The 12,893-nt window shown below is 44.4% G+C and overlaps 1 protein-coding gene across 1 annotated transcript in view; it reads right to left on the reverse strand.

Moving 5' to 3' along the window:
- The window catches only part of THSD7A (thrombospondin type 1 domain containing 7A), a 367,288-nt gene that overhangs the window by 192,700 nt on the left and 161,695 nt on the right, over positions 1-12,893 (reverse strand). Inside the window, exon 3 of the mRNA XM_083186796.1 lies at positions 10,320-10,841. Coding sequence (XP_083042922.1) covers positions 10,320-10,452 — 133 coding nt within the window. The 5' untranslated portion in view covers positions 10,453-10,841. The remainder of the gene's footprint in view (positions 1-10,319; positions 10,842-12,893) is intronic.

Genomic DNA, 12,893 nt, shown 5'->3' on the forward strand with positions numbered 1-12,893 from the left:
ACGAGAAAAATACAAATAGAATAATTTTGGGTCCTAAAGGTCCTCCTTAACATATGTGATTTCCTTCTCACACTTTAGATTTTTAAAACACCAGAAATAAATCAAATCTAATAACACCTGAAAAACTCTCAGTACGTTTTTTTTTTTTAAGGTGGCACAAAATTAAAGCAAAAAATAGAGCTCAGGGGGTTGTTCCAAAGCCTCTCTGCTTACTCTATAATGCTGAGTGACTGTTATTGCAGTGGTTGTCACATGACACTGTGTGGAAATAAAAATCTCCAATGGCAGCCTGGAGAAGCAAACCAAGGGAAATATAAGTAGCACACATTTTCTTCTAGCCTACCACAGTGATGTATGGTTAATGGAACTGTTGGTTCATTACAGTTGAATCAAATGAGGGCAATGCCAGGAAAATATGGACATAGAACCTAATACATAAAATTCCGCACACACAGTATATATGATGTTGGCGTTAGTAATCAGTGGAAGTGCTCTGTTGTGATAATAGAGAAAAATGAATTTGATTTGTTATCTAGTACTTGATATTAGGGCTCTTTAAACATCCATCCTCACAGAATGACAATAGTATTACGGAAAGCACCATGGCCCCTATTCTGGTTGATTCGCTCCCCTGTGTGTTCAGGCAGGGGAGCGATGCTATGTGACTGTGCATGCGTGTAACCAGTTTTGCGCATGTGCAGCTGCTTGGTGCGGCCACATTGAATTGATTTTTCTCCGGCCGCTCGAACACAGCACTGTGGGTGGGGGGCAGCGGCGATCAGTCGCACCCATGGGAACGCCCAGTAGGTGCGGGGGGTGGGCAGCTGACATCAGCGGATGTAAGCTGCCCGCCAGCTTTCCGCACAGGGTGCCCGCAGACCTAAGACACCACTGCGGGGGAGGAAGGGGGAGCGCTTGGTGGACTCGCAAGGCTGCTAAATTCGCAAACTTGGGAGTCAACCAGAATTAGGTCCCATATCTCAATACCAAGGTTAATATAATGGAAATAAGGCAAACAGTCAGAAATAATTTCTCTCTCCATGATAAGGTTAAATGAAACCGTACAACGGTAAAAGTTGATTTCGTTACCAAAAAGATAAAAGAAAAAAGTTTCAAGTATTTATTCAGATTTTCAGATATTATCACAAAATTCAGTATTGTATTTAAGGTTACCATGCTCATTAACCACTTGGGGACAATTTGATAGGATGAGAGATTCAGAAAGTGAGAGATTTGGTAAGAAATCTCCAGTTTCTTTTAAAGCGGCAATCATTTACACAGCAAAACCAGTTTGATGTTGCAGTGTAAATGATTGCCGCTTTAAAAAAACTGGAGATTTCTTACCAAATCTCTCACTTTCTGAATCTCTCATCCTATTACATTTTACCCTTGATGTTTCTGTAACCACAATACGGCGATTTCGTAAAGACCCCTATACATCAGCAAGAAGTTCTGGCAATGTCCCAATCCCCTGACGGCCGGTTCAGGGAATGGGGAATATTAAACATGTTTGAAAATCGCGAAACGCCAAATCGGACATTTTTTCGGATCTCCGTTCATAAATGGCCACCAATTGGCGGATCTGATCAGTGATTCCATCAGATTGGGGGAAACAGGCTGCCGGATGTATGGGGGCCTTTACTTTATTAATGAACGTGCCCAGGTTACAGCCAATTGTCATACATTTAACAAAAATATGTGGCCACGCCCGTTCCCAAAAAAAATAAAAACTTATCCGGGTCCGGCAGGTGGCAGAGTGTACACCCGCTCAGGAAGAAGGAGAGGTCAGCCTGCCCCTGCCTCTATCCCAACCTCAGTACACAGCACTGAGCAGCGTGTGCTGGGGAGAAAGACTGCTGCAATGGCAGACTCTCCTCTCTCTCCCTGCAATGGGAGAGCGGGATCAGACCCAGGCCTGGGTAAAAAAGTACCTGCCCCCCCGGACGCCACTGGCCCCATGTAATTTCTAAGAGGGTGCTAAGAGCTGGACAGGGTTGGCATAGATGGCAGATGAGCATGGGAGTGGAACAATTTGTGGCAAAAATAATGATAGAGAATCTCAGGTAGAGCAGGGCCGTCTTACCCGCATCATAGGCCCTGAGCAAAGCAATGCACCGGGGCCCCTACCTACCCATTCACAGGAATTAAATTTAAAAAACACCCTTTTTGCTGTCCCAGACCGTCCTCATGCTTCCATATACTGTAGTAAATGACTGTCAATACTGTAATTGGTGGATAGCTCCAGTAATCTAACAATAAGCATGCTGACAGCCATTCACTGTCTGGCTGCATGCTGGAAGGCAGGTTAGTCCATCGGTGCGGTCACCATCGATGGTTGCCATCGATGGTGATACTGCAACCAACCATAGATAGTAACAAACTATGTGATGGATGACCATCGATAGTTTTAGCTATCGATGGTCATCCATTTTCTTTGACTGCCTGGCCTGTGGGCCACTCAGAATGTGGGGGCGAGACTTCAGGGTTGTCGGGGGAGGGGCTACGCATCGTGTCCCGGCCCCTTAAAAAAAAAATTGGTTCTGCTGTGCCATCGATAGAGGGAAACCATCCGGTTCTCCCCCATCGATACCAAAAGTATTCAACATCGGCTATAAACCTTCGACGATTTTGAATCATCAATGGTGGATGGCCATCCCTAAGGCAGGTAGGGAATGCTGCTTCGCTGTACCGATTGTGTGCAATTCACATATATGTGCATTTTGTACCAGCTTACCCAGTAGCTCATTATCGTGTGGCCCTTGGCTGCTGCCCAGTGTGCCGATACGTTTAGAGGCTATTATAACATTGCCCGTAATGTCGAGATCACCACATGCAATATCGTGTTTATAGCCTGCAGAGTTTCAAATATCAACTGTTCATGCTGCGCACGAGCGATCGATAGTCAGTTAATGATTTGCATTTGTATTGACCTGCAGTAACACAGACAAATCTTTCGGGATGGTGCATAAAGAGTTCATTGTTGACCCCTGAAGTTACAGAAGGACAAAGCGCACTGCTCCCTGTAACAGATGCACAGAGCCGGAGTCGGCTGTGTCATCCTCCAGAGCAATTATTAGACAGTGACAAATGGCTATATGGCCCAGATGCACTCTCTTATTAGAGAACAATGGAATCCTAGATCAGTCTGAGTGCATACAAGCAAGCATGGTAACAATAAGGACATATATGAAAAGAACACTCCATTGTCAGGTTCAAACACTTGGACATGGAATATATCTCGGTGTCCACTGACCGGTACATAGTAACCATTACTTTTTTTCCCAACAAGAATACCACAAAAACGCTCACATAGAAAGTTTCAATGGATGGTAATAGACAAAATGTTATTATGTTGCAAAAATCATAAAATTGTAAGGTACAATAAATACAAATATCAAAAATAATTAATGACATCACTGAGGCATGAGGCAGCTTATCAATTCACTGGGAATGAGTGACATCACTGAGACATGAGGCAGCCTATCAATTCACCAGGAATTAGTGACGTCACTAAGATATGAGCCATCCTATCAGTTCACCAGGAGTTAATGACATCACTGAGACATGAGGCAGCCTATAAATTCACCAGGAGTTAATGACATCACTAAGATATGAGCCATCCTATCAGTTCACCAGGAGTTAATGACATCACTGAGACATGAGGCAGCCTATCAATTCACCAGGAGTTAATGCCATCACTAAGATATGAGCCATCCTATCAATTCACCAGGAGTTAATGACATCACTAAGATATGAGCCATCCCATCAGTTCACCAGGAGTTAATGACATCACTGAGACATGAGGCAGCCTATCAATTCACCATGAATGAGTGACATCACTGAGACATGAGGCAGCCTATCAGTTTCCCAGGAATTTGTGACATCATTAAGAATGAAAATAATTATCTAACCTTAACCAATGCCTAGGAAGATGAATACTGTCTGGTCTATACTTCATGGTGATAATAATAAAGTTATGATCTGTCACTCTTTCACTATGAGACCCAGCAGATTCACTTTCTATCACCATGACATGCCACACTCTTCTGGGATATATTTAGGGTTACCACCTCATCCCTTTAATTCCGGACACATTAATTACACAGGTTCTGTGGCTGATTAAAAAACTAACTGAAATGGAATCTTGAAGTCAGCCAGCCGCAGAACCTGTGTAATTAATATGTGTCCGGAATTAAACGGATGAGGTGGTAACCCTAGATATATTATCGAGTGCAGGGTTGCAAATAGGTGGGCAAATACAAATCGACAGGTTCAGGGCCTCTGTAGGAGTGGACTACTGTCCCCCCATGCCTAGTGAGATATACATTAAAGGGTCGGTGACCACACCCCCTCCTAGGTTAATGGCCTGCCTAAAGTCTCAGTGGACCATAGTGAGGGAAGGCCTAGTGGTATACCACCATCAGTTGCAGAGGACCTTGTCTTGATCTTCAGAGCATATGAAGGGGCTGGCACTTCGCCTTCTGTGAAGTACATAATGGGTTCCTATAGAGTGGTGGGTAGATATGTATCACTGCCCCCAGCCAAACTAATTCTTTCATTCTATATCAATCTGTATCAATGACTGCCTGTCAATCGTCATGACTGGGGTCATGACTATTGTGTTTGTATTCCCTCGGCTGAAAGCCATTATGTCTGCTGAAGCAATAAGCCAGATGATGCTTTACACCTTAGTGATACCATAAGTTCCTAACTGATGGTTTATTTTTAATATCGGTTCAACCCACAACAATGGCACCATCATTTGGGTGTGGGGGGGGCAGATACCTGGCAATATCATCATCATCATCAATGTGATGCATTCAGGGCAGAATCGGTCCATAGGAGCACTGGGGAAATTCCCGGTGGGCCCTTCATGTCCAGTCCATCAGTGCGGCACATGCAATCAGAATTGGCCGATGGGCAGTTTGTCTAAAGGCCACTTTCAGCTGTTGTGAAACTACACATCCCAGCATGCCATTGTTTTAGCATTCCATAATAGCAAAATTGTGGCAAGGCATGATGGGACTTGTAGTTTCACAATAGCTGGAGGGCCATACTTTGGACATCCCTGTCTTAAGGTTTATAAAGCATTGTCCTGTTCCTTTGGAGGCAATCCGTACTTAAATATTAATTGATTTTTGAAGAAATGTAGGGCTTCTAAAGAAAGATTTTATTATATTATATATATTTTATATTTTTTTATTAATTCTTAAATTATACTATCAAGCACAACGCACACACATATATATATATATATATATATATATATATTTATATATATATACTAGCTAAGCCTGCTGAAAGCAAAAGCTTCTGCTACCTTGTGATTGCCTCTGTGTTTCTGTATGTGTGATTGCCTCTGTGTTTCTGTATGCATGAAAGAAAAAGAGATGTAGTTTCATTCGCTGCCAGCAGATGGCAGTGTTTCGGTTACACATGCAAGATATATATATATATATATATATATATATATATATATATATATATAGAGAGAGAGAGAGCGTGTGAGAGAGAGTGAGAGAGAGGGAGAGAGTGAGTATGAGAGAGAGGGAATGGGGGAGGGGAGATTACCTAAAGCAACCAATCAGCTTCTTATTGTAATTTGTTGGCACTGCCTTTAAAATGACAGTTAGGAGCTGATTGGTCGGTACTTTATCTCTCTTCATCATTTGATAAATCTCCACCATAGTTTAATAATTTTATTGAAGCAAACATTTACAAGTAACCACGACTGAGAGAACCACTGATTTATTTCTGTTAATAATACTGGGAATGTTTTTTACAATCATATAAGATGCTGCAATAGAAAAATCACTGCACAATACACCACAGGAGGAACACAACACCCGGCGCTGGAAAAGGATAAAACAATTGATATCTACAGTATGTGCTGGCAAAGGTCAATCAGATTTGGGAAGTGTGAATAGAACAAGCTGGGAGACAATGGGCCCTCTTGATTGATAGGGGAATGATTGGATTGAAGCTGAGAAGTGGTGAAAGTGGCTGATAAATGGAGTAATTCTGAGTGACACCACAATAGCGTGGTTCCAGATAGCTGTCCCTGGTTTGTAGGCAAATCCGAATTCTTCTCTGTACCTCCAAATGGTGGATCTTTGGGTTTCTGAAGTGCAAATTTATAAAGAGTATTTCCCTCACTATTCTACTTGGCTCCTAACTTTATAACCTCTGTAATGATAATTTATTTATAAAACATTTTTTTTAAAGGGCCCAGCCAATGCACTCTTTGATGGTAAGCAAAACCTTTGCGGCAGCAAGCCACACCGCCTCTGAAAAGTAGCCCCGCCCCTAAACAAGGAGCCCTAACACTGCCTGGTGAAGAGATAAAGGGGAGATAAAGTAATACCCCCTTTCACACCGGCCACCCGGCAATTACCCAGCATTTTTGAGTGCCGGGTCACTTTTTACCGGGTGCAGCCTGACCCCAATTCACACCACCTGCAAATTACCGGTCTAAAGCTTTTCAACCCGGGAATTTGCTGTAAAAACCCAGGGTTTTCTGTAGTGTCAAATGGTCAACACGGATCTTAAATCTCGGCTCACCGACCCTGGTCAAGAGCAGTGTTGGAGTACTGGGATTTAAGACCCGTGTTGACCCGGGTTTTCCAGCAGATTCCCAGGTTGAAAAGCTCTAACCCGGTAATTTGCTTCTGGTGTGATAGGGCACCAGCCAATCAACTCCTGTAAATTTTCAAACATACTGTAGCTGATTGGCTATAGTGCGTTATCACCTCCCACTTTTTCTCCACTTTATCTCTCCACCAGGCTTAATACATCTGTCCCAGTGAATAAATTGAAATGTTGAAATCTAAAAAAGAAATTGGACGTAATGAAATCATAGAAAGGAAAGATTCAATGAAGGACGTTTAGAACAATCTTGAATTCTGCATGCATTTAGACTCAATATACTGATTGTACAATATCAGCTGTTTTGATATGTTGACCCACAATGTCCAGCATCGGAAATGCACAGGTTTTCTATTGGTCCTCTGCTCAGCGCATATTGAGGTACCGCCTACTCTGTGCTGAGGATAGACATCTCAGGAAATTAGAGTTGCACCTAAGTTTTACCCGGAGGTGAAAGAACCTGAAGAGGAGCACAGCAAATCCAACCCCTTTTTTGAAAGTCTTGCAGTTCTTTCCTAAACTCCTGCTCAGAGTCCCCTCATGTGTATTCATGAGCTTGAGGTTACTGAATTGCCCTAACATGTAGCAAACACGTTTGTGCTTGGAACCGCAACTTGCAACCGATACAGCTGCTGCAGAGTAACCTGGAATGCCCTTTATTCTGGTCCGGGCGGCCCAGCCAGGGGTTATGATGTCACATGTATGGGGGCGGGTCCTGCCCACATCCTGACACACCCCTTGGCAAATCTGTACCATCTGAGTTTCTTATAAATGAACAGTCTGCATTTTGACAGTGCTTCAGTGATGTCACAGACTCCTAGCGAGGAATGATCTGCCATGATCTGAATAAAGAATGAACCAAGAGGAACTACAGAGGTTCCTGCAGGTAAAGTCTACCTGAACCTGAATCTGCCTGAGGTGGACTGAAGAGGGAGAGGCATGCCTCCAAAACTGGTGTGGCTACACCTATTCAGAGGAAAAACATCTACAAAGTGGGCCCAAATAAAACAGGGATCCTGCCATTTCTCCATGTGGCCCAGGTTGAACCTACTAAATGCCACAGAGATGCATCAAGTCCTTAGTAAGTAGACTGTTTGCATTGGCAAATATTGATTTAACCTACAGCAGCCTGTTTCAGCTATGTTATTGCGGCAGGCTGCTGTAGGTGCCCTGACAGTGCCATTAAGGTGTAGTCGCGCCACCCTGCAATGCCCCGATCCAATGCCCAATTCACAACGGCACGCGGCCAAAGTCTAGGTGGCCCTAACAGGTAAATACTATGGGGCCGATTCAAACCTGATCGCAGGGCTGCAACTTTTTGCAGCCCAGAGATCGGTTAGCCCCCTCCCCGCCCCAGTGAAATCCCACCCATGTGCCCGGCTGTGAATGGTTTTGCAGCGGTGCGGAGAGGGGAAAATCCATTCACAATTACTCACCATCTAGTGGATTTCCTCCCCCCCATGTGCAGCACAGAGTAAGTCTAGACTCACTTGGCGCTGCGACAGCCCTGGGGTCCGTTGATGACGTCAGCGGCCCGCCCTCCCAACGGCCGGGCCCTCCCGCTTTTTTTTTTTGCCTCACTCATACAAACCGCTGGGGTCCCGACCACAAACACCAGGCTGGCTGTCAATCGGCTAGCGTACGGCCTGCATTCTCACAGTGGCCACACAGAGGACTCACCCATGCGTACTGCTAACCGTGCGCGGTTCTCCGATAACCGCCATTTGAAAAGGCCCCAATAGGTTATGCTAATAACCTGTAAAAAAATTATTATAGTATATTGCACAAAGATTTATTTATATTCTATATAAAAATGGATTTTTATTTCTTTCAAGAATTTCCGATGATTAGGATTGCCAAGTTCAGATCTCGCCTGGATCCACAGCCAGCCGGAACCATTGATGCAACACGCAAAGACACATCAGAGAATGAGTACCTTCCATTATGGTGATAAGCCGCACTCTCAGGGAGATGGGAAGCTAACCCAATTTACAGAGGCTTAGCTGTCAGTGTCACATATACTCTGTGCCCTGAGCTTGCAGCTACATCAGAGCTGCTTTGTATATCCCAACACTGCTCTATGCATGCTACCGTCGGGGCTTACAGAGTTAAAAAATAAATTGCCCCAAATTTCAACAGAAATCCAAACTCAATGTATCAATTTACTATTGTTCTCTCCGCTCAGGAATAAAATTCAGCAGATTTGCAGAACGTCGCTTCTTTCCAGTCTCAGAAACAGAGTAACTGCAGACTTCATAGAAAAGTGCATATTCCAGCACTCATTCTTCAATTACCAAACGTATATTATTGGCTTACGATAGGCGATTTAGAATTTTGCTGTGATATGGAAATATGGAAATTCGATATCAAAATGTCATTTTTTGCAGCAAGCTGATACTTTCAATTGCCACCTCCTAATTGTGTATTGTATTATCTATTGATCTGGATTGTTTGGGCACAAGTTGTTGAGCAGAAAGACGTCTTAATGCAAATACTCCCATTGTACCAAAACAGTGATCATTAAGGTTCTATTCAAACTGGTGAAAACACATTGCTCATTATTCCCCCATCCTCCGGATGACACAAAGGGCTCGTCCGGTACCCAATTTATCCTGGCATCAGTTGGACAGAAAGCTGTCTTCTGGTTCAAATGAAATTTCCTTTAATCTCCCCGCTGAGCATCCGGAAAACATAAAAGGGGGCTCTTAAAAAATTCAGGATATCAGTGTAATTGTAAATTGATCTGTCTTGCTGGCGCAGATCCAAGGGAAGTTGGCGTTCAGGAAAGACCCTGGTTTTGTTTTGTTCTTTAATTGTGTTATCCAATTTATTAAGGATGAGGAACCATTTGCAAATGAAATCAACAATCTAATTTGGTACACACTGTCGTTGATGCTACAACCAGGCAGATTTCATTCAGGCCGTCCAATAACGCATCTTACAAATCTTGCAATTGGTCACTTTCACTTGACCCCAGCATATAAGTGACACTGCTACCCACAGTTATGCAGTACGTCCCCTGCCAGCCTTCCGGCTCGTTATGCAAAGCCAATCAAGCCTTCAGTAATGGTCACCGGATTACAGCCACAATACTACTACTGTATATCTCCTGTGCACAATGCGGTGCTAAAGGCAGCAGTATAAGTGTCTTCTCCTGCTGCTGATGCCTAAGTGCCATCTCACAGCCAGCCCTGGCAATGTCAAGGTACCTTCATTTTCCAAAATGTATGTCACTGCTAATGTAAAACGTCTTGCTACGTTCTAGAACAGCAATCCAGGTCAGCTGCTAAATTTTAATCCCCTGCAACATTCACAGCCCTGGTCTATCGCAAACAAGGAGGCTAAAGACAATTATAAAGGCACAAATACACAATGCAGAAAGAAATAACAACTATTACACACGCACACCTCCAGATAACCCTGATATCATTCGGACAATGCACCTTTTGCTGTCACGTGGAATTCTAGACAATCCAAACACAGCCTTATATAAGCCATGGGGAGACTATTAGACATTGGATGGGGACGGGGAATTCGTTTGACTTCCACAATTAAAAGTTCCTATCTATTATTGTCTTTACGTCCATTGCTATGAAGACCATCGACCCCCCCCAGCCTTATATCCCAACACATAGGCACAATAACATCATATATGAAACAGACAATAGCCTTACCTGTCTTCCACACATATATAGATTTGCTATCGTGCTCGCCCTGCGATTCCGTTCTCCATACACCAACCAGCAGAAGGGCAACCACTCCACAGAAAGAACCAGGTAGAGAAGAGCATCGCACTGCCAGGTCCATGCTTTCGGAAAAGGGGATAATGTGCAGCAGCCTGTATTCAAGGAACGACCCACTCCAGACGCTGTTTTCCTACTCAGTTATCCTCTTCTTTTTTAAGTCCTACGGAACGGAGACTCACCCCGGGTATTGTGCATGCCAGACGACAAGGAGACACCATCTAAGACCATGGAACAATAGAACAGGGCTGCTTCTGCTGCTGCTGCTGATGCTACTGCTGCTGCTGCTGCTGCTGCTGATGCATATATTGTGGATTCTGCACCACAGAGATCCCATTCACTGGCTAGTGGCAGTTTTCCATCAGCTAAGAGAGAGACAGCTGTCCGCAGGGGGCTCCAGCTGACTGAACAGGTTATCTTGGTCTGGGAGGTTGCGGAAATAAATTACACCAGCTGGAGAAAGAAAAAAAAAGAGAAGAAAATTCTAAGAGAGGGAGGAATAAAAAAAAAAAAAAAAAACTGACTTGCATATAATTTCCGGATCCCAGATGCCCCTCTCCTGCCTAAAACAAAGCTGCGGATGGAACAAGAGGCGTCATCTGCAAAAAGAATAACTAATTCCAGCGCTGTTAACTCATTTAATATAATTATATGTACTTTCAGCCCGAAATGACTGTTTGCGGAAAGGTTCTATTGTGGAGGCTGGCGTCAGCAACACAAACTAAATATTGTTTTTATTTGATGCATGGAGCTACAGTATCATTTGCAGAGTCAAATATAATCCCTAATTGGCAGACTACACAACCTCATTGGCCAGATACTTATGTTATGTAAACAAAAATATTTTATGACCATTTGTTCTAAATAGGCTCAATTACATGATCTGAGATTTTGTAGTGGAACAATGGCTAATTCCTTGATGTCATGTCAGGAGAGATGTGGGTGTATTTGAATAGTTCAAATTCCCAGAAATGCATACCTCCCAACAGTCCCGATTTTAGCGGGACAGTCCCGATTGTCAGGGCCTGTCCCGCTGTCCCACCCGCGGGCGGCAGTGTCCCGCGGTGTGGGGGGGCTGTTGGGAGTCCCCCCTGTCAGCTGCTAAGCAGTGGAAAAATAAACGCTGTGCGCAAGCGCACAGCGTCTATTCCCGCAGCCAGGGGGCTGGGTGCATGGCTAGAGGCTCACAGAGCCTCTGGGTCATGCCCCCATAGCGGCAAAATGGGGGCATGGCCTCGCGGGAGAGCCGCGAGTATAGGCCACGCCCCCAAATTAGGCCTTCGGCGCGCAGCAGCAGCGTCCCGACTGCTGGCCTGCCAAAGTTGGGAGGTATGGAAATGCGGGACAAGTTTATTGTCACTAAATAGAAAAAATGAAATATTCTCGAACGTTATAAGAATTTGAACCAATGCGTAGAAGAAAATGCTTTACATAAAATGAATAATGTTATGATTGCTTTTTGTTTGAATCAGTAATTTGAATAGCTGGAAAAGGGAATTATCAACACAAATATGTATGGTGCCACAAACCACTTGTGGTGCCTTATATACAGTATGATAAGACTAGGTGATTCATCGCGCCCTACGGGAGCTCTTCACACCGTCGTAAGGGGCTGCGCCCCCTTAATTTGTGAACATTTGTATATGAGAAATATGGTTAGAATTGTATGTAAGATGCCCTGTATTGCAGCTTGAGTTATAGGTGAAATGTGTTAAATAGAGAGCGTATGATGTGGAAGGGGGTGTGTATTGTTTTGTTTAATTAAAAAGCGGTTACAGAGTAAGATGTACATTGATAGTGTGGAGGGTACAGTGACATTTGTGGGTGTGGGGGGGTGCGTGTTGTTGAGGTGTGTGTGTGCAATAGTATAGTAGGGTGTTTTTGAGTCAGCGGCTCCCCACTGGCGGAGGTCACGACACAGGAAAACAGGAGGCTGGGTAGTGATAGGGGTGTGTGGGCATAAGGGGGACTAAAGAGGAGGGTGGGGGACACTGTGCAGCTTCTGCCAGTGGGTGAGGGTCCAGCGTGGTAGCACAGGAGTACAGGACGGTGGCCCTGAGTCAGTGTCTCCTCCTACTGGGTGGGAGTTAGGGTGCATGAGAGCAGGAGGCTGGGTGCTAAAGCATGATAAGGGGAATGTGGGCAACACAGGGTGAGCGGGTCCCCACGGGGCAGGAGAACAGGAGGCAGGGCAGTGATAGAGGTGTGTGGGTATGAGGGGTAGTAAAGGTTTTTGGCTGTTGCTCAGTAGGGATAGGCATTGGTGCAGACACCATCGATGGTTGGCATTGATGGCGATTTTGCACCTTGCCATCGATAGTAGTAACATATTACTTGGATAACCATCGATTGTTGTAGCTATCGATGGTCATCCATTATATCTGACTGAATAGGCCATGGGTCAATCAGAACTTGGTGGCGGGACTTCTGGGTGTGGGGGGCAGAGCTATGCTCCGTGTCCCGGCACCTTAAAAAAATTTGAAACTGGATCGGTTCTCCTTTGCC

The sequence above is a fragment of the Crinia signifera genome, chromosome 5 (genome assembly GCF_055691185.1).
Source record: "Crinia signifera chromosome 5, ASM5569118v1, whole genome shotgun sequence".
NCBI lineage: Eukaryota > Metazoa > Chordata > Amphibia > Anura > Myobatrachidae > Crinia > Crinia signifera.